General features: G+C 40.4%; 1 protein-coding gene across 18 annotated transcripts in view; it reads right to left on the reverse strand.

Moving 5' to 3' along the window:
• The window catches only part of PCBP3 (poly(rC) binding protein 3), a 56946-nt gene that overhangs the window by 22518 nt on the left and 14179 nt on the right, over positions 1 to 20249 (reverse strand). For 10 of the 18 annotated variants that reach the window (XM_075180479.1, XM_075180478.1, XM_075180473.1 and 7 more), the window contains exons 3-8: positions 14091 to 14185; positions 12034 to 12057; positions 6811 to 6843; positions 4007 to 4123; positions 2207 to 2338; positions 82 to 210 (exon numbers count right to left, since the gene is read on the reverse strand). In XM_075180479.1, coding sequence (XP_075036580.1) covers positions 82 to 210; positions 2207 to 2338; positions 4007 to 4123; positions 6811 to 6843; positions 12034 to 12057; positions 14091 to 14159 — 504 coding nt within the window. In that variant the 5' untranslated portion in view covers positions 14160 to 14185. Of the gene's footprint in view, positions 1 to 60; positions 211 to 2206; positions 2339 to 4006; positions 4124 to 6810; positions 6844 to 12033; positions 12058 to 14090; positions 14186 to 17180; positions 17310 to 20249 lie in introns of those variants that run through there. The other 8 variants (XM_075180470.1, XM_075180469.1, XM_075180475.1 and 5 more) reach the window with 2 other exon arrangements.

Here is a 20249-nt window from a genome sequence, read left to right on the forward strand (position 1 = left end):
GCTGTCTTCCTCATGAGGAAGTTCTTTAAATAAGGTGTGGATTGGCTGTGTATACATTACCGCTGCTCCGACACACTGTACCTCCAGCATCACCACACAGATCTGCTTCACACACTGGATGATGGCATCAGGAGTGCCCGAAATGGTTACTGCCCGCTCTGTGGAGTTGGGTAGCATGTCTCCAGCCACCTGTACCTGAGCCCCTGTAGACTGCACAAGGAGGAAGGCTAGTAAAGTATAGTATAAAACCAGTTCTCTTTATTGCATGCAGGACTGCCATCAGGGGGCTACAGGAGGGAGCCCAAGAGGCTGGTTGAAGACACTTTAGTAGTGCTGGTCCCCCTTTCACTGATGATATCTCAGGCCCCACTTTCTTGTTGCATGAAGGGAAGACCGCTGGGAGCTGTCACTAACACTTACTGTAGTTGACACAATAGAGTCCCACACTCTGCTTTTAAATAAGCAGGAGCGGAGACAGAAAGAGATAGGAGGAGAAGTCAAGAGGAGCAAAAACTACCACTGCCACTGAACGCTGTAACTGAGGCCTGGATCCAGCAACATGGAGGTCGGTACACTCTGGGTAATCGGCGGCTATTTAAAACTGCTGTTTCTCGGCGGTTTGCCGTCATTATTTAAAACAACAATTTTATTAAGGCAAAGCCCATCGGGTTTAAATAACCACCAATTGATAAATTTACCCCTTAGTCTATATCATATAGTCTAACATGATTCAATATGCTACTATTATTATTATCTTATATTTACAAGGCGCCACAAAAAGTCTGCAGCGCCGTACACGACAATTACAGTAGTATGGGGACATAAAACTATAGGGGAATAATGGCTATAAAGGGAAAAATTTAAATATATAACATGTGAGGCATGGCTATATTTAGGTATTTAAAGCTATATGAAGGTATTTGAAGGGACACTTACATCTGATGTACATGTTATTTATTTTGCAATGTCATGCACATTTTTACACTGTAACATGCATGTTAAGTATCCACTTCTATACTGCAAAATGTATGTCTATTTTGCAAAATCTGCATGTCAGGTATATATTTTGCTTTTTGTAATATGCAATTGTAAGCTTTTGGGAGCATCTTCCTACGTTACCTGGGAGAGTTGCATCTCCCATGTGCAGGGCTTTATATATCATTTTGCCCTAAATGCATGTTCATTTAACTGTTTTCCTCTAATGTAATAGATTAGCTTTGCGGCATAGTGACAAAATAACATTAAAGCAGCGTGTTTTGTACAACACACTGCTGTTACTTCTTACTATGTTGGTTATTGGTGGAAGTTGGACTAACGTCTTCCTGTCTAATCTCACTATAAAATATTTTTTTCAAGTTGGCAGGCTTGCCCTAACGACTACTTTGAAGGTCCTGCAATACACTAGTTATCCAGATAGGCGGTGAGTTTTATAAAATAGCAATCAAACCGTAGGTCCTGTCATATTCTAGCCACCGGATCGGAGGTCCTGCCGTACCCTAGCCACCAGATCGGAGGTCCTGGCATAACCTAGCCACCGGATCGGAGGTCCTGCCATACCCTAGCCACCAGATCGGAGGTCCTGCCATAACCTAGCCACCGGATCAGAGGCCCTGCCATACCCTAGCCACCGGATCAAAGGTCCTGCCATAACCTAGCTACCAGATCAGAGGTCCTGCTATACCCTAGCCACCAGATCGAAGGTCCTGCCATACCCTAGCCACCGGATCGGAGGTCCTGTCATAACCTAGTCACCAGATCAGAGGTCCTGCCATACCCTAGCCACCGGATAGAAGGTCTTGTCATACCGTAGCCACCGGATCGGAGGTCCTGCCATACCCTAGCCACCGGATCAGAGGTCCTGCTATACCCTAGCCATTGGATCGGAGGTCCTGCCATACCCTAGCCACAGGATCGGAGGTCCTGCTCTACTGTCAGCCTCTGTATTTAAACACTAATCACCATACTAAGATCTTCTTTGTATACCATCCACCAGAATGGCAATGCTTTGTATGCAGGTCACCAGCGAGTATAACATTGTAATGAGGGGTTGGACAGGCCCTGCTTAGTAGGCTGTAGGAGAACCCATGATCTCTGATGGCAGCCCTGATTGCATATATCTTTATGTTTTTATGGCCTTAGCATGCCATTCTTTGCCCAACATCCATGTAAGGTCTGTTACCCAATGTAATGCTCCTATTGCACTCACCTCTCTAATTTCCTTGATCTTGGAGCCACCTTTTCCGATTAAGGAGCCGCACTGGCTTGCCGGTACCACAAGTCTTAACGTCACAGGGGGTTTGCTGGTTGCTGTACTGTTACTCATCGAGTTTATGATGTCCTGTGAAGAAAGGATATTTCTTATCCTGTGTAACATTTCCAAGTAGAGTACATCAATTCCTAAAACATTATGCTCCGTGAAGGTACTACACTGCTCTCTGCTGCAACTGAATATATGCCAATATTGGGAATATACCATATCATGCTTGTTATGTAAAGTGACAGATCATAATCCATAAGCTGGGTACATTACAGAACCCCAGGGCTCACTTATGTTAATATATTTATATATACTGTAATAAAATTTAACATTGCAATTCATTACTTTATAGAAATGTTGAATTGTGATTACACATAAAGTTTGGTGAAAATTCTCCAGAACGTATGTTGTACATAACACAAACAGTAAATCGATCCTCACCACTCCCCCATCGCAAATCGCCTTGTTCCACAAAATGCTAAGTTCTGGCATCCCTGTTGTGGCTAAACCCTACACTAACTAAAATATAATCATTGCTATGCTTAGTAATGACATCACCTACAGAATAGTGAGTGTACACTTGAGTCTTCATTGCATGTAACACTTTTATGTGTTTACAGTGAGCCTAGAATGTGCTTCCCCCTGAATTGCAAATAAATGTGTCCCATTAAAAGTATAGGATGAGACCCTATCTCTGCCAGCCCAGAGTTAGTGCAAAATTCAAGTCCTCTTAAAAATGACTGTACACCCAGACACAAAGCAAGTAACGCTCCTAAAAATGCAGCGTTCCCCCACTTTTTGAATCCTTTAAATAATCTCGCTCCACAAAGGGGGGAATTCAATTGCCATCGGTGTGCTGCCAGACATCTCCACGATGTCCAGCTACGCACTTTTCCAGGTAATTTGGTACAGAGATCTCCACACACTATCCCTCACATCTCTATAAAATCTCAGCTGTGATACATCTTCATAGAATGTGCGGGAGACATCACAGCACTTTGCATCTAATTGAATTGTGGGCAGCACCGTGGCTTAGTGGTTAGCACTTCTGCCTCACAGCACTGGGGTCATGAGTTCGATTCCCGATCATCTGTGTGTATGTTCTCCCTGTGTTTGTGTGGGTTTCCTCCGGGTTCTCCGGTTTCCTCCCACACTCCAAAAAAAAAAACATACCGGTAGGTTGATTGGCTGCTATTAAATTGCCCTTAGTCTCTGTGTCTGTGTGTGTATGTTAGGGGATTTAGATTGTAAGCCCCAATGGGGCAGGGACTGATGTGAATGAGTTCTCTGTACAGCGCTGCGGAATTAGTGACGCTATATAAATAGATGATGATGATGATGATGAATTGAATTCCCCGCAAAGTGTGTAGTGAGTGCTGCTCCTTGGCTGCATTCTGCTTCATAAAGACATCATATTTCTAGTTACAATGCAATTAGTTACAAAGTAACTAAATAAAGTTTGACTAATACCTCTCTCAGCACGAGGAATACCATTGTTGATCAGTAATAGAAATAATAAAAATGAAATATAGGTATCAAAAATAATATGCATTTACGCAAAACAAATGTAATTCCCTGCAGCTCATGTGAACTAGACTGAACACATCGGTCTCTGTATTACTGGATGCTTGTACCGATGTTCTGCACAGACCTCCACTGTCCTACACATTGATGGCACCTCTAACTATGATTTCCCCTTATTGTCTGGGCTATGATTAGACACCACTGATAATGATGTTAAACTCTTACCTCTTCAAACTTATAAGCGATCATAGCAAAGGCCTTGAAAATAGCATCAGTTGGTCCGGTGATTGTAACGATCCTCTCTGGACAATTCCCTTCTGAGATGTTAATTCTAGCTCCACTCTAGATGGTAAAAAATCAATTTGTATACAATCATTTCAATGACAAAAACACAAAAGAAAATATTAATTGTAATCAGTGATGACAGAGAGAAGAATCATTGTCATCACTGCATTGGCTCTGTCAATTCCAAATTCATGTTCTCACCTTCAAACAATGCTGGACCTGCCTATGTCTCCTCTCTCATATATGTCCTGATCTTTGTCCTGCCTAAGACTTAAGCCTTTCACTTTCTATTATCACCACTTCCCATTCCCACCTACTAGACTTCTCCCATGCACTTATCTTATGGAATACTCTCCCAAGTTCTATCAAGCTGTCCCCTAACTTTCAGCGCTTTAAGTGGTCCCTTAAAACTAATCTCTTCAGGGCAGGACAGTGCATCGCAAATACTTTTCTGCCTATATTTCGCCACATAGGGCCTGATGCACAGCTGATAGCAAACTGGGTGTTCAAAAAAGCTGCACGTAAAAAATGTGCATATTTATGTCAACATGCTGAGCAGTACGCATGTTAAGGTCCATGCAGGTCGACTATTAATGCTGCCCAGTTTACAGCAGGCACACGTCCCACTTGCGCCCAAGTTTTTATCCATTTGTTTTATATGCAACAAATGCATTCATTATTTAAACTAAAAAAAAAACTCATACATCATAAACACCTCCCCATTTTGTGTACACAAAACTGTTTTGCTTAAACATGCGCACAAAAACATTATATAGGCCTGACCGATGCAGAAAGCACAAATTGGCATCAGCGCTTTGAAACCGCAAAGTGGTTCTCTAGTAGTGGAGACCATCACCATCATCCGCATCAGACCCTGAACACCAGCGAATAATATGGCTTTCTCAGGTGTATATGCATATTTTCCCCAGTCTGCATCTGTTCGTAACTTCATTAACACGTCCTTTCTGTACTGGGGTCCTAGAACGCTCCCATCCCACCTCGGCACACCTCTCCAGCGCTGTCAGAATCACGCAAATCTGCATGGGTGCAATTTCACTCAAGATATGCTACGCAAACTAGCATTGTACTGACTCTGCATCAGCACCATAAAGTCCACATTAACCTCTTTATACTATATCTCCTAATCTTGCAGATTCTCCAATGTAATCCCAAAGCACATTTATTTGTGTGGCTGATTCCCAACTCTACAACTTATACATTCATAGGTAGGTGGTCGACTGCTCAGAAGCTTGCACTTGTCCCTTCTGTATCCCTCGCTTGTTTTCTTTCAGATTAGAAACACTTGCAAACAGGGTCCTCATTCCATCTGTCCCAAATCATGTTCTATTGCAATCTTGTATTGTAATCAATGTATGTGTATCTCCATTGTGCAATTTGTTGTTGCTTTGGAAACAAAAGAATAGTAACACTAGCAACATTTCATTATATCCACTGATAGCACATTAAGGCTTATGCTTCAAAGCTTGATTGCTTTTCAAAAATAAAGAAGTAATTGTTTAACACTAGCCAAGTTTCTAAAAGAAATCTAAAAATATTAAATTTATAGTTGATGTACATTACACTGTGCATAATAACAATCTGTATGGCATGCAATTAACATACAGTATTTTGATCATTTTGATTGAACAACGGGAAAGACACTCTGACTATGTCTGTCTGGGTCCGTGGCTTAATTCAATTTGTGAATTTCAATATAAGCCCTTTGCATTAACTTTCTTGTTTTTATGGATATTACTGTGTCACTCTCGGCTGGAATATTAAATGGAAGTGCTCCAGCTGTAAAGGATTATATTATACTGAGATGATATTAATGTTGCTGCATAACCATTTGCTATTTGTGGATTGACTACTTTGTTACTTCCTCAAATCTGAATGCATAATAAATATATCTAGATTTTCTGTATATACACAGCAAACAAACATTGTAACTCCCCAGGTTTAATGGGAGAATTGTTTAGGCAGAATATAATAACAAAATATAGCAATATGTACGTTTTTATTTGTGTTTTAATAAAAGTGTTTACAATTAGTCAATATATACTTTTTAAGCACTCTGTTAGCAGCACTGTTGCACTATACATTAGATGATTACAGCCCTTCTGGTCCAGCTTCATCACAGAGGCCCCTCATGATAGAAGTAAGGGTAAGTTTGGTTCACCTCTGATAAGGGAATTCTTTCTATAGATTGTCATCAGGAATCTGCATCACATTCTGTCTATACAACTCCAAAATGCTATGCATGAAGTTTGTCAATGCTGACTGCCTATCACTACCAAGCTTTTTCTCATTAACCTGGTACGTACATGACATCACCTTCATACATGGTGAATTTATGATGTGCTCTTCTCCTCTGCAGCACCTGATACATTCTTAGAAGCGGTGGAATTCTATCACCTCCTCCAACATTCCATTCCACACCGGGTGCATCCATATACTTTCTCCAGCCTATCTCTTAATATCTTTTTCCATAATGTAATGCACCGTAAGCTCTGAGATGAACCAGTAGCTTTTATTTTTGAGATTCAATGATGCTCTTAGGCCGTTCCCGCATAAAATGAAGGTATCGTACAGTAGAGGTTATGATTTTTACTGAAAATTAGGAGTGATAACAAGACCCTGGTATTTTTATCCAATCACTAGGTTACAGGGTGGAGAGCCCTGATATTTCCTGTTAATAACGGGTTCGAGTACCTGCATTATATAACTGATGTGCGGCCACTTACCTCTTCCCGCATCTTTTTTACAGTTTCTCCTTTCTAAAAAAATAAAACAAATAGTGTCATTTCACTGATCGCCACAAACCTGACCCAATCGCTGCCTGATGTCAAACTGTTATTTTGTTTTTACAGAGTCAACATATATGTTATAATAACGTGTAATGGAACCATCTGGCAGTCTGGTGATTACAGGGTACTTTTATAGCAGTGAAAAACAAATTGAATTGGGAAAGTAATTACTTACAGGTTTTATTATTAATTTATTCTGTTTATTAGAAATGTAGAAAGGGTAAAATGTGTTTGGGATACTTACCATTAGTTAAAACTGTTATGTATACATCTAGGTGGTTTGCGTTAAATTTGGGTGTTTTGATATAAATTATATGGTATTATGTGGAACATTAGTTGGTAAGCTTTATTTTTATTTTGGGGTCTATGGTATTAATGGATGCACAGGTTTTCCTTGCCTTAAAGTTAAAACACAATTGTTTGAGCCAAAAGAAATAAATGTTGAGCGGTATGTTGTAGATGTAGTGTTATAGAAACAGATCTTTTCTTTTTGCTAGGAAATTAAAAATTCACACTGCATGAAAGATTCTGATCATATCTGTTTCACTGTTGTGGTTTGGTTTTGTATAATTTAGGGTCTTAGAATTAGTAGATGCTTTTCACATGGTTAATACACACAACATATGAATAAAAATGGCCTTTATATACATCCTTTATTATCAGAGATCAGTCTGAGCTGGAGTTTAACTATATGCAGATCTATCATAAAACAGTATACCATATTATAGGGAAGCTTTAATCTACGTGTAACATCTGTGCAAGACTGTTTTCCTCCACTAGATGGCAGATAAGATACACAGATATGCCTCAGCTTTCCTATTTATGCAAGTACCAAATTTATTTTGTGTTTGCATCACAAAGGATCTTATTTAATAACAATAATCTGATAATCTGATTGGTTGCCATGGATAACAACACATTTAGGGTTACCACTTAGCCAGTATTTTATGGAACAGTAAAAATGGGCCAAAGTAATAATAGGGCACAAATATAATAGACATAGGAAAGCTGATATTTGTACAAAATGTTGTAAACCTATGGACACTGACCAATGTAAATAAACCCCCCTGTATACAGCATCCTCAATGTATCTCAATATATAATGTATGTGGTAAATATATAGGAGTGCATGCTTAAAAATACAAAAATAAGAAGCATATGTTTATATTGTACTTTAGTGCATTACTGTACCCACCATTAATTCATCTTTTTTTCTCTTATAATGTAATTGCTCTCTATTTTTCTGTTGTTCGATTTTCTGGTATTTTGTATTATAATTGCTCTGATTCAAGGAACACTATCATTATTTTAGTTTAGGCTTTTAAACATAGGGTCACATGTGTTACAATATTACAGCAATACACCCATATCTACACCCAAGCTCCTTCATCATTCATATTTCAGCCTGATGGAGTTCAAATTGAACGAAACGCGTTGAGGCCCACAACTGTACTATCTGAGACCCTGTTTCACTGATCTACCCTGGGAGTAACAAATTTAGATATCATCCTTTCCTGAGCTTTTGTATGGAGCCTATAGTGGGACATCTTTAACTACCTCCAGGGATATGATTACAAGTGATCTCGCCTGTATATTATACAGATAAGCTTATATTTATTATCTTCATTGTGAGTTTGCATTTTATATTTTTAATCTGCTGAATAAATTGTTTGCAAAAATACTACACCATATGGCTTTCTTATATCTTTCCTACTATTGAGCGGTGATGCAGCAGTTATTGATAGAACATACTATATTTGCATCTTGAATCTGCGAGCAAAGGAAATCACCACCTGGGATGACTGAGGAGCCTATATACAGATAGCTGCTATTTTACTTATTTCTGGTACGCACACTACTACACTATTAATCTGTACAGTGTCTCACCTGATTTGCTGATATATGCTGCTATATGCTGATATCCACCTGCATTACTATTTTCTCGGGATTTTATATTCTGTGGACTCTCTGAGCTTACTGACTATATATACACAATTATCTGTTTTTACACCTGAAGGCGCCGTCCTTCCATAACTTATCATATTGATACCTCTTTTCGGTCTAACCATCCGATATTGGAGACTTGGCTGCCACACATATTTGTGAAGGTGTTTTGTTTATGTTTTATGTTTATTTATATCTTTGTTTATTATCACTTTTTGATTATCATTGTATTTATTATCCAAACATTGGGTAAAGCGCCAATCTGATATTGTGTTCTATTCCATATATATATATATTTGTCGGAGTTATTCTGGCATCTTATATGGGACCGTCCGGAAGTATGAAGATTTTGGCAAGTTATCAGTGTATTAATAGGACTGGTATCTTTTCCCTTTTGGGATCCTGGGATATGTATATTCAGTCAAAATCTAAAAAACCTTATGAAATAACTCAGCGATATATAATCAATCGCCCTATATTGGCAAATGTGTGTATTGTGAGGGTTGGCTCAGGAGGCTCCTAAATTCCTGGAATGGGTAGTACATTTGGACATGAGAGAAATGTGTATACAAACAGAAATTGTATATTAAAGTATGAGCATATTTGAAATTAATGGATTAAGTCCTGTTTGAAACGTATGAGCGCTAGGTCATCAGTCAGGAAACATATTCTTTGGTTTTCATGTAGGATAAGATCAAGGGCTAGATTTACTAAGCTGCGGGTTTGAAAAAGTGGGGATGTTGCCTATAGCAACCAATCAGATTCTAGCTTTCATTTATTTAGTACCTTCTACAAAATGATAGCTAGAATCTGATTGGTTGCTATACGCAACATCCCCACTTTTTCAAACCCACAGCTTAGTAAATCTAGCCCCAAGTGTAGTATCTGTTCTTACATGGATTGGTCTGTCACCTCATGATGGACGGAATTATCTTGGTCCTCTGACCAAAGGACCGGCAGTGGAGAAAGCCAGAGATATATATGCCCCTAAAGAGGGGCAACCCAGGGGAGCAAGGAAACCATGGGAAGAATCAGGGCTTCACATATCAGTAGGGTACGAGCACTTTATCCCACTTTTTTTAGCCACATCACCTCCTCTGACCCTGCTTGTTGCTGGGTAGGAGAATTTTTATACTAGCCCGGCCATTTGGCCTGATCTGTAATCACTCAGCGCTATTTTTTTGTTCTCTTTTGTATTGTCACTTCTTATTTGTTGTATTACAAAAGGATTAAGGCAGTGATGGGCAAACTTTTTCAGGAGCGGGCCAAATAAAAAAGAAAAACTTTAGGCGGGCCAATATAATTTATTAAAAAACTCAAATATCGAAATATATAATACAGTTTTTTTGAATGGGACGGGAGGGTGTTATATAGCAGTGTTACCCAGGACCGTCTTTAACAATGGGCAGGTGCCTGGGGGCCCGTCGGAGGCAGCAAAAAAAAAAAAAACCTGGAAAAAAAAAGACAATACTTACCTTGCGGTCAGCTGGCGATCCGGCTCCCTCCATGGTCTCCTCCACCGTACGGCGCTCGCAGTGCATGTCGGGCGTGACGTCATCACGCCCGCCCGACATCCATTGCGGAGCACAACGGAGGAGGAGACCATGGAGGGAGCCGGATCGCCAGCTGACCGCAAGGTAAGCATTGTCTTTTTTTTTTTTTCCAGGTTTTTTTTATCTTTTTGCTGCCTCCGACGGGCCCCCCTGGGCTGCAGGGCCCATATATATAATCATTTTATATATATATATATATATATATATATATATATATATATATATATATATATATATATATATGTATATATAGGGGCCCCGGTGCACTGCTGTGCCCGGGGGCCCAAAATGTTGTTAAGAGGGCCCTGGTGTTACCTCTATAAGTGCAGCGATCGTACAGACACAGCACTTATTTCAGCAGGTTGGTGCAGATTTGTCTTTCTGGTGAGCCACTAACTGACAACACAGCAGCCAATCAAAATCTGCCTTAGTATATGGCCCAGCCCATCTCTTCTCACATGACTTTCAGCCATTAGGGGGTGGGCAGGTGTTTGAGTGATTGACATACGAAGTGTCCTTTTAGGAAGGAGGATGAAGTGTAATGGAGGAAATAGCTGGGAAGGCATAAAAATGAAGGTTCTGACACACAGGATCGGCCCTAATAATTTTATGCATATTTTAATGAAATTTTTTAAAATATTGGCGGGACGGATAGAACCTCTAAGTGGGCTGGATCTGGCCCGCAGGCCGTAGTTTGCCCATCACTGGATTAAGGGGTGCAGTATGCCCTTATGGGTTTTGTAATCCCTGAGATCCAGGAGGAGGGGGGCTGTGAGGATCCCACCCTTCATAACATCTGAAGTACCTGCTACAGTGGAGGCAGACCATGGACCCTGGATAAAGCTTTGGTGAATCCCTCCTGACCTTGCGACGACTTCGTCGCTATGGCTCCAGGGTTAGGGTATAGAGGGGCCCTTCATTTTTGGAAGAGAGCGTGAAGTTTGGAGTGCACCCTGTGCACTTTTTTGTTTCTGCACCCTTTTTCTGCTCGAGTATTGATCCTGGGCTTTCCATAATAATAATAATAATAATAATAATAATAATAAAAAAAACATTAACAAGTAAGATATTACTTTAAGATTATGTGAATATCTGAATGTTAACATAGTAACTTTATTTATACCTGATGACATGTTCATAAGGAAAATGTTGTGATGTTATGTGGCCTTTAAGATATACTGTAATGTCTATATAATTGTAGTATGCGATTCATCTAATGTAGTTTTATTTTTTATACCTGGGTTGTAGTTTGATTGTTAGGAATAATTTGTTTTGTAAATTCATAAAACATAATAAACTTGTTTTAAAAAAACAAAATTATTGAAGTTGACTTTGGATTTGCACCCATGTTGTACTGTGTTTCTGTAGTTTGACTGTTTGGGGGACAGTTATGCAAACTGTTTTACAGATAACTATGTAGAAAAATAGGTCTTACCAATAGCAACCAATCAGATGGTAGCTGTCATTGTGTTAATGTTGACAAAATAAGCAAGTATGTGATGGTTGCTATGGGCAACATCTCCACCGACACTTATAGAATATATTTCATTACTCTTTCCCTATGTGTTTGTGCTAATGCATTATAACTTTATTTCATTAAACATTTAATGAACATTGAAGTTTTAAAAAAAATTTTTAAAGCTGCTCTCTAGGGTGGTCTTACCTTCCCAATTATGCTGCCAACCTCCTAGGAAAAAAAAAAATGACAAAGTGCATACATTTAATGTCAAGCTTCACAAATGGTAATTTTCCAATAGGAATAAACAGCATAATAGTAGAAAACAGCTAATGACACAATAAAATGCTACTCAATTTCCAGGTAGTCGCCAAATTCATCTTAAAGTCTTTTTTGCACTATGTTTAAGAGAATAATAGAGAAATATGCATGCATTAGTTTCACTGTCAAATGGTGCATCTGATGAATGTGAGATTTTCATCCTATGGAAAATCTTTACTATCAATAAAGATTTTGATCCCAATATATTTACTTTACATGATATTAAAAAAAATGACATAGGTGTAGAGGTTCAGGAAAAATTACGGATATTTCTTTAGTATGACATCATGCATATATTCAGGAGTCGATTGTCTATTTTAATGGACACTGAGTAGCGTTGAATGTGGGAATTAAATGCAGATTGAGTAGGAATGTGGCATAAACAATGAAAGTGAATTGGAGAGGAGGATCAGCGCCATCTAGTGGCTTGTGCCCTAACAAATGGCTTGAAAAGTTGTCACATATACACAATGGAGAAAGCAATATTAGGGTGCTATACAATATTCATTTGTGCTTCAATAGTGCCACTAGCTCCTTGTGAATTGATAGGTTGCATTGTCATAAATATTTGTTCAGCCCACAAAATAACTTCTTCCACTGCGTGTGATTGTACATAATTAAACGTGCACACCATTAACAGGTAAGCCAGTGGTTCCCAAACTTTTGCAGTTCGCGGCACCCTTAGAGTCTCCAAATTTTTTCAAGGCACCCCTCCAAAATAATTATTGAGCAGTCCTGTTTTAGAAGTAGTTGGGTCAAAAAATTATAATAAGTATTTAGGTCTGGACAGAAATATTTATTTAGTTGTATGCAAAAATGCCCCCTCTGCATTCAGACACACTGCCCCCTCTGCATCCAGACACACTGCCCCCTCTCACACTGTTCCCCGTCACCCTGTCCCCTCTCCTCTGCCCTCTCTCACGATGTCCCCCCTCCTCTGCCCTCTCTCACGATGTCCCCACTCCTCTGCCCTCTCTCACGATGTCCCCCTCCTCTGCCCTCTGTCCCCTCCTCTGCCCTCTCTCTTGCTGTGTCCCCCTCCACTGCCCCTCTCACGCTGTGTCCCCCTCCACTGCCCCTCTCATGATGTCCCCCCTCCACTGCCCCGCTGTCACTCTCCTGTGCCCCGCTGTCTGCCCCGCTGTCACTCTCCTGTGTCCCTCTGTCACTCTCCTGTGGCCTGCTGTCACTCTCCTGTGCCCCGCTGTCACTCTCCTGTGCCCTGCTGTCACTCTTCTCTGCCCCGCTGTCACTCTCCTGTGCCCCGCTGTCACTCTCCTGTGCCCCGCTGTCTGCTCGCTGTCACTCTCCTGTGCCCCTCTGTCACTCTCCTGTGGCCTGCTGTCACTCTCCTGTGCCCCGCTGTCACTCTCCTGTGCCCCGCTGTCTGCCCCGCTGTCACTCTCCTGTGCCCTGCTGTCACTCTCCTGTGCCCCGCTGTCACTCTCCTGTGCCCTGCTGTCACTCTCCTGTGCCCCGCTGTCACTCTCCTCTGCCCCGCTGTCACTCTCCTCTGCCCCGCTGTCACTCTCCTGTGCCCCTCTGTCTGCTCGCTGTCACACTCCCTCTCACTCCTCTGCACCGCTGTCCCCATTCTCTGCCTGCTGTCCCCATCCTCTGCCCGCTGTCCCCATCCTCTGCCCGCTGTCACACTCCCTCTCACTCCTCTGCCCCGCGCCAGACATAAAAAAATAACCCAAAGAACACATAAACTTACCAATCCGCCGGGCCCCGGGACCCAGCAGCCTCCTCTCTCCCGCAGCAGCTTGTTACTGACGTCGATATTCAGTGACAGCTGGCCAGCGGATTGGTAAGTTTATGTGTTCTTTGTTTTTTTTTTTTATGTCTGGCTCATGGCACCCCTGGGAGCCGCGGCGCACAGTTTGGGAACCGCCGAGGTAAGCAATACTGGTAAACCATAAGGTACTATCTAACTCGCTTACCTTTCCATGCATTAGAAGACGAATTGTCAAGGTGACATTTAAACCTCCTTCTGACACTTTGGATTCCATGTTCTAAGTACAGTTCTATGGGGCACCTGTGGAAAACACCAAATCAATTAAATATTTTACTAAATGAAATTCAACTTGGGAAAATTATAGAACTGTATATATGTGAATTCATGAGAAACACTGTACTAGGAAATCACAAAATTCAGTAAAGCAAATCTAGTATACACGCTGACAGTTTCCAGTTTTACAGCTGTTTTAGAAGAGGAAAAATGAAAGTTCATATTTTCTTAATTTTCCCACTCACTAACATTCTGGGTTTCAGATAAATATCATACTAATCCAACAAATTCATATATAACGTATACATGTGCTGTAGTTTTCCCACAGGGATGAAGAAAAAAATTGTGCGGTCCAGCACCGAACTGTAGTTTCTTGTAGGGGAAAATTGTTCAGTTTTTGAACAGCGCCATCCTGTTGTTGCAGTAGTGAAACAACGGTGAAGTAGCTGGTCCAATAAAAACAAGAATTGGAAAAAGAGACAATGGAGACTGTAAAGAAAAGATAAAACTTGGGAAGAAAAAAGAGAATATTCCAAAGCCCCATTTTCAAAGAGCAGCATAAATGTTAGCAATGTGCCATACATCCCCAAAGTGGGAAAGAATAAATATAATTCAGTGAGGTTATACAGAACAATGGTCACATATTGAATAGCAGGCATTATCAGACAACGTTAAACTGAAAAATGAATAGTATTTTGCTGTGCATTTGCGTAAATGGAAGTTAAATGTCTTGTAACATGAAGGATTACATTTTATCATAGTTTAGAATGGGATAGAAAGTTACCTTCTATAAACTTAATGCTATTCATTTGCATGCAAACAGTTCCAATAACTAAACAGGTAGGAAAGCATTAAGTAATAATAACACATTGGGCCTCATTTAGAGGTAAGAGTAAAGCAAAAAGAGGAGCAGCGCAATTTGGTTTTGCTCAGGAGCAAATTTGCTCCTTTTTTCGCTTTGCTCCTAAATACTATAATATAAGGGCTATTATCTACCAGAATGATATTCTGTCAACATTTGCTATACATGCTTGCTAAAGATTCAAAGGGATAAATTTATCAAGCTACGAGTTTGATGCAGTGAAGATGTTGCCTATAACCAGGGACGCCGAGAGGCGGGGAGGTACTATTTACCTGTGCCCGAACATGCCAGGGGGTCTGGCCCGGGCCCTCACTGCCGAATTTTTTATTTTTATCTTTTTTTTAACCCCAATTATTTTTTGCTTCTGATTTTTTTTTTTCTCCGCCTATTCCACCCAGTTCGTTGGTGGGGGGTGCAGGGTAGTTAAGAATTAAAACAAACATATCCATGTGATCACTGCGCCAGTGGGGGGGGGGAGGGAGACACAGTGTGATGAAGAAAGGGGAGGGGAGAGGAGAAGTGTGATGAAGAAGGGGGGGAGAGAGGCACAGTACAATGAAGAAGGGGGGAGTGGCACAGTGTGATGAAGAAAGGGGGGAGAGAGGCACAGTGTGATGAAGAAGGATGGGGGCACAGTGTGATGAAGAAGGGGGGGAGAGAGGCACAGTGTGATAAAGATGGGGAGAGAGATTCACAGTGTGATGAAGAAGGGGGGAGAGAGGCACAGTGTGATGAAGAAGGATGGGGGCACAATGTAATGAAGAAGGGGGGGAGAGAGGCACAGTGTGATTAAGATGGAGGGAGAGAGATTCACAGTGTGATGAAGAAGGGGGGGGAGAGGCACAGTGTGATGAAGAAAGGGGGGAGAGAGTAGCACAGTGTGATGAAGAAGGGGGGGAAGAGCCACAGTGTGATGAAGAAAGGGGGGGAGAGAGAGAGGTACAGTGTGATGAAGAAAGGGGGGGAGAGAGAGGCACAGTGTGATGAAGAAAGGGGAGGAGAGAGGGGCACAGTATGATGAAGAAGGGGGAGGCACAGTATGATGAAGAAAGGGGGAGAGAGAAGCACAGTGTGATGAAGAAGGGGGAAGAGAGAGGCACAGTGTGATGAAGAAAGGGGGATAAAGAGAGGCACAGTGTGATGAAGAAAGGGGGAGGAGAGAGAGGCACAGTGTGACAGTGTGATGTAGAAGGGGGGAGAGGCACCGTGTGATGAAGGGGGGGAGAGAGAGGCACAGTGTGATGAAGAAGGGGGGAGAGAGGCAGACTTTTGGATACATATGATCGAAACCAAAACTTGCTATACACAACATCGAAACACCACAATATACAAAAACATGCCATTGCAATATGCCAGAAATGTAGGATATTGTCAATTTAGGAGGCAGACACTGACAGCCAGGAGTTCAGAGGGCAGTTAGCACTGGCAGCAAGAACGGAACAAAAGGTTCAGACTCCTTCACCCACTCCTGCAAGTTCTAACCCTCCTCCCCCATTCTAAATGCTAAAAGTAAAACAGCTCGGGTGGGTTGAGTTCTTCAGCACAGACAACTGTCACAGCTGACAAACAGCCACAGTACTACATGTCGGCTGGGTAGGCCTGAAGACGGGGTACTTGAAGACCCTAAATAACAGCGCTTGTCCAAAGATGCACAACTCCTTTAAATACATGATGTGTGGAAACAAAACACAATGGAGGATTTTTTACTAATTAACACAGTAACCAATCTGCAATTAGCTTTGAATGTTCTAGTGCAAGTCAGACTGTGAAAGGAAATGTATGCACAGTGTCACTGGCTATGTCACATTTGACTTTTGTTAGTAATAAGTGGAATTATTCTGGAAATTTGTTCAACCCCTTATATAGATAAATAGATCAACAAATAAGAAGCCGAGGCCGACAAACAAAGCTATAGACTGGCACCAGTAACTTAGGATTGTGAATGTGTTGTTTAAATGTTACATTATCTTAGCTCTAACAGAATATAAGAGAACAGATCCCAAGCACAGACATAACACACATTACATCCAGCACACCACATGCTGACAGAAACACAATTATTTCCCATGTCTGCAATCCTGTGTAAATGTTTCCAATTGACTGAAAAAGTGGGTCATGTGCTGAAGCGGTGAGATCTTCCAGGGTTATTGGATTACTCACGCTTCATGTTCCTCTGTACTGCCGGAAACAGTAGTCTTTTCTTACCCATCGGAGAATGGCCCGAGATGTATACAATGACCTGCACCAAAATTCACACATCCATGCGCTGTCCTATATTCCTAGCGTCATGTGCACATTTAATAGTGGCAGGGATAAAAGACAGTGATGAGTACAAATATGACATCTGTGTACACTACAATATATGACATCAGTAATACTCTGAAAGCCTTATTTACAATCTCTGAGCCCCTTTGTCCTCTACATCACTGACAATTATATTTTATACATTGTCATATGAATTGCAGAATAATAATATTACTTAAATAACATTAAAAAAATGGGCATGTGTTAATTTTTGTACAGCTGTCAGTAAACACAATCTCTTAATGATTCACAAACTAGTCAACAGATTTCAGTCTAAAATCCCAAAGAAACGCTAGTTTAAGATGCTCTCATTAATGTATCACAATGGAGCTGCATACTTCCCTATCTAATGTAAACCTACTTCCCCATGTTTGTAAATATCAGGTAACATTTGTAACTGGCCAAATCCCCATTGTACAGTGCTGCAGGATATATTCCCACGTTATAAATAAGTAATCATGACAAATTGTTCTATGTTGTTTCTTCCATGATCTCCGGCTCAGAGCAGAAGCACGGTTAGTACGATGTAAAGAGAGACTGTAGCTTACATGCATAATTCAGAGTTAGTCTTTGACACAGATTGGGATTGACACAATGTGAAGAGAAGGGGGGGGGGGGGGTGTTGCAGTTAACTACACCCACAAACTAAGGAAATTACTGCACTGGTTTGTAATCAAGTCACGTGAAACACTCATTTCAGAATATCATATTGTCTCTCCATAGCCAATTTTTGAATATATCTTTAAGAAATACTTTTCTGCTCAGTAGATGAATCTATGCAAGTCTGGGGTAATGCATCAACTATGGAACAGTATAACATCAAAACATCATAATAAATATACTCACTTTTAAAGGACATCTAAACCCTAACAGTAACATATTCAATAAATGAATTACAAATTGATCAAGTATGAACCTTACCCTGCTTTTCTATTTCAGCATTGTTTAAAAGCAGAAATGTAGAGAATGGTCCTTCCAGAAATCACAAAGCCTACACTCATCTACTAAATGGTTGCTAAGCAAGGTCAAAAAGGTAAAAAATCAAAGAGCATTCAATTTTCCAGACCATTTACAGCTTCTGCTACTGTGAGCACTCTGGTTGGAGAGCATTCATGAGCAATGTAATATTGACTCCTTAGTCCACTCTGTAATGATTCTGATGCCACAGGAGGACTGTATGAAGCAGGTTAGTCCATGGCTGAATGGTTATACTGTATATTCCAACCAGCTTGGTTAGGCCAGCTATAGGTTAATATATCTCTGCAAAAATAATGTGTAGACCACTTGTAAGACAAACTGCAACTGTGCAGCCCCTGAAAGATATCATATTGCCCATCATTGTTATAAAGCATTTATGTCACCTACTGTAACAGAAACCATGTGTCTATAAAGTTTTGATGTACAAAAGTTTTGTTTGCACACTCTCATCTCCTTCCACATTACACAGTGTTGAAGTGTACACATACACTGTTTTGTTTTGTTTTTTATTAGCTCTCAACAATAGAACACATTAGACAAGTTTAATTAATATAAAATCTTCAATTATTTCAGTTAAAGAGTTAGCTAAACAATATATTGTTTGTTTGTAATGTTTTCATTTCCTGTACCAGGTGCTCACTGTTGCTGTTTAATACCTTTAAAACTCTTAATTGAAGATGAAGAAATACTGAGAACTACAGTATATCTGAATGTGGTCCTAGTTAATCGATCATTATAGTCAAAAAGTGAGAATAACACAGGATATATCAAGTATTTTATTTTGTTACTGGGGATCCACACTACTTGCATGGCTTAGATAAAACTAAATATCAGCCATGGAATAGTGCCCTGTGTTGTTCACTGTGAGACATAGGAATACGTGGTATTGCCATTGTGAATAAAGAAGAGATGTATTAAATTAATGTTAGTATATTTCACATCATAATGACTATGGCTTTTCTTCCCAACGTCTGTGAGTTTCTATATTGCTAGGTTTACTTCAATGATAACAACATACATATTACCAATAACAGTCTACCGAGAGAGGCCTAAACACAACATACATTTTGAGTTTATAAATCATTGCTCTTCTCTACTTCGCATCCTGACAAATGACATTAACCATTTTAAGGTACACTAATGGAACATGTACAGAAATGGTCCCTCAGGGCCTTGAGCTTTCAGTACAATTGACAATAATGTCATTGCTCAGAGGGTAAGACATCTACTAGCTGGCACTAGGCCAGAATGTATACTCCATCTAGTATGAAGTGGGAGAGTTGTAAAGGGATGTTAATGACTATATTGATACATGCTAGAGTTGAATTGGTTTAAAGTGTATGGTTATGTAAACTCTTTAATTTTACTGAAACCTACACATTCACATACACCATTCTGCCCAAACCCTAAAGGTGCCCATACATGGCCAGATCTGGGACTAATGGCTGGATCGTATGGAATACAAATAAATATCTCGATTCAGTGTGGTTCAATTAATACATTAGTATGATGACCGTACACACTGTGACCTGCTATAATTTATCCTTGCCACAACCCCAGCAAACAACCATAGGAACTAATTAATTTTAATGTTTTCAGAAGTAATATGCCATATAGATCATCTATTCTTTATTATAGCCTACATTATATGTGTGTTCTAACACATATTGTGGGAGGCATGCTATAGGTCTCATTTATGAGATACAAAACGGCCAAGGAGCAATGTAAAATACTTATTGGTGGTGCTGATTTGTGCAGGTCCGCCAAGATTTCTGTAAAAGTGCATGGATGTGGTGAGGAGCAGAAGATTGCACATGCCAATGGGAGGAATTGGGTAGTAAGGCTGCTTCACACAAGAAGCTACTTTTTACAGCTTTATGAGACTTTGGGGTCTGTTTATGTAGAGCCAGGATTAAGGCAGATTACCTTTTACTGCAAGAAATTCCG

Source organism: Mixophyes fleayi, chromosome 7, assembly GCF_038048845.1.
Source record: "Mixophyes fleayi isolate aMixFle1 chromosome 7, aMixFle1.hap1, whole genome shotgun sequence".
Classification (NCBI taxonomy): Eukaryota; Metazoa; Chordata; class Amphibia; order Anura; family Limnodynastidae; genus Mixophyes; species Mixophyes fleayi.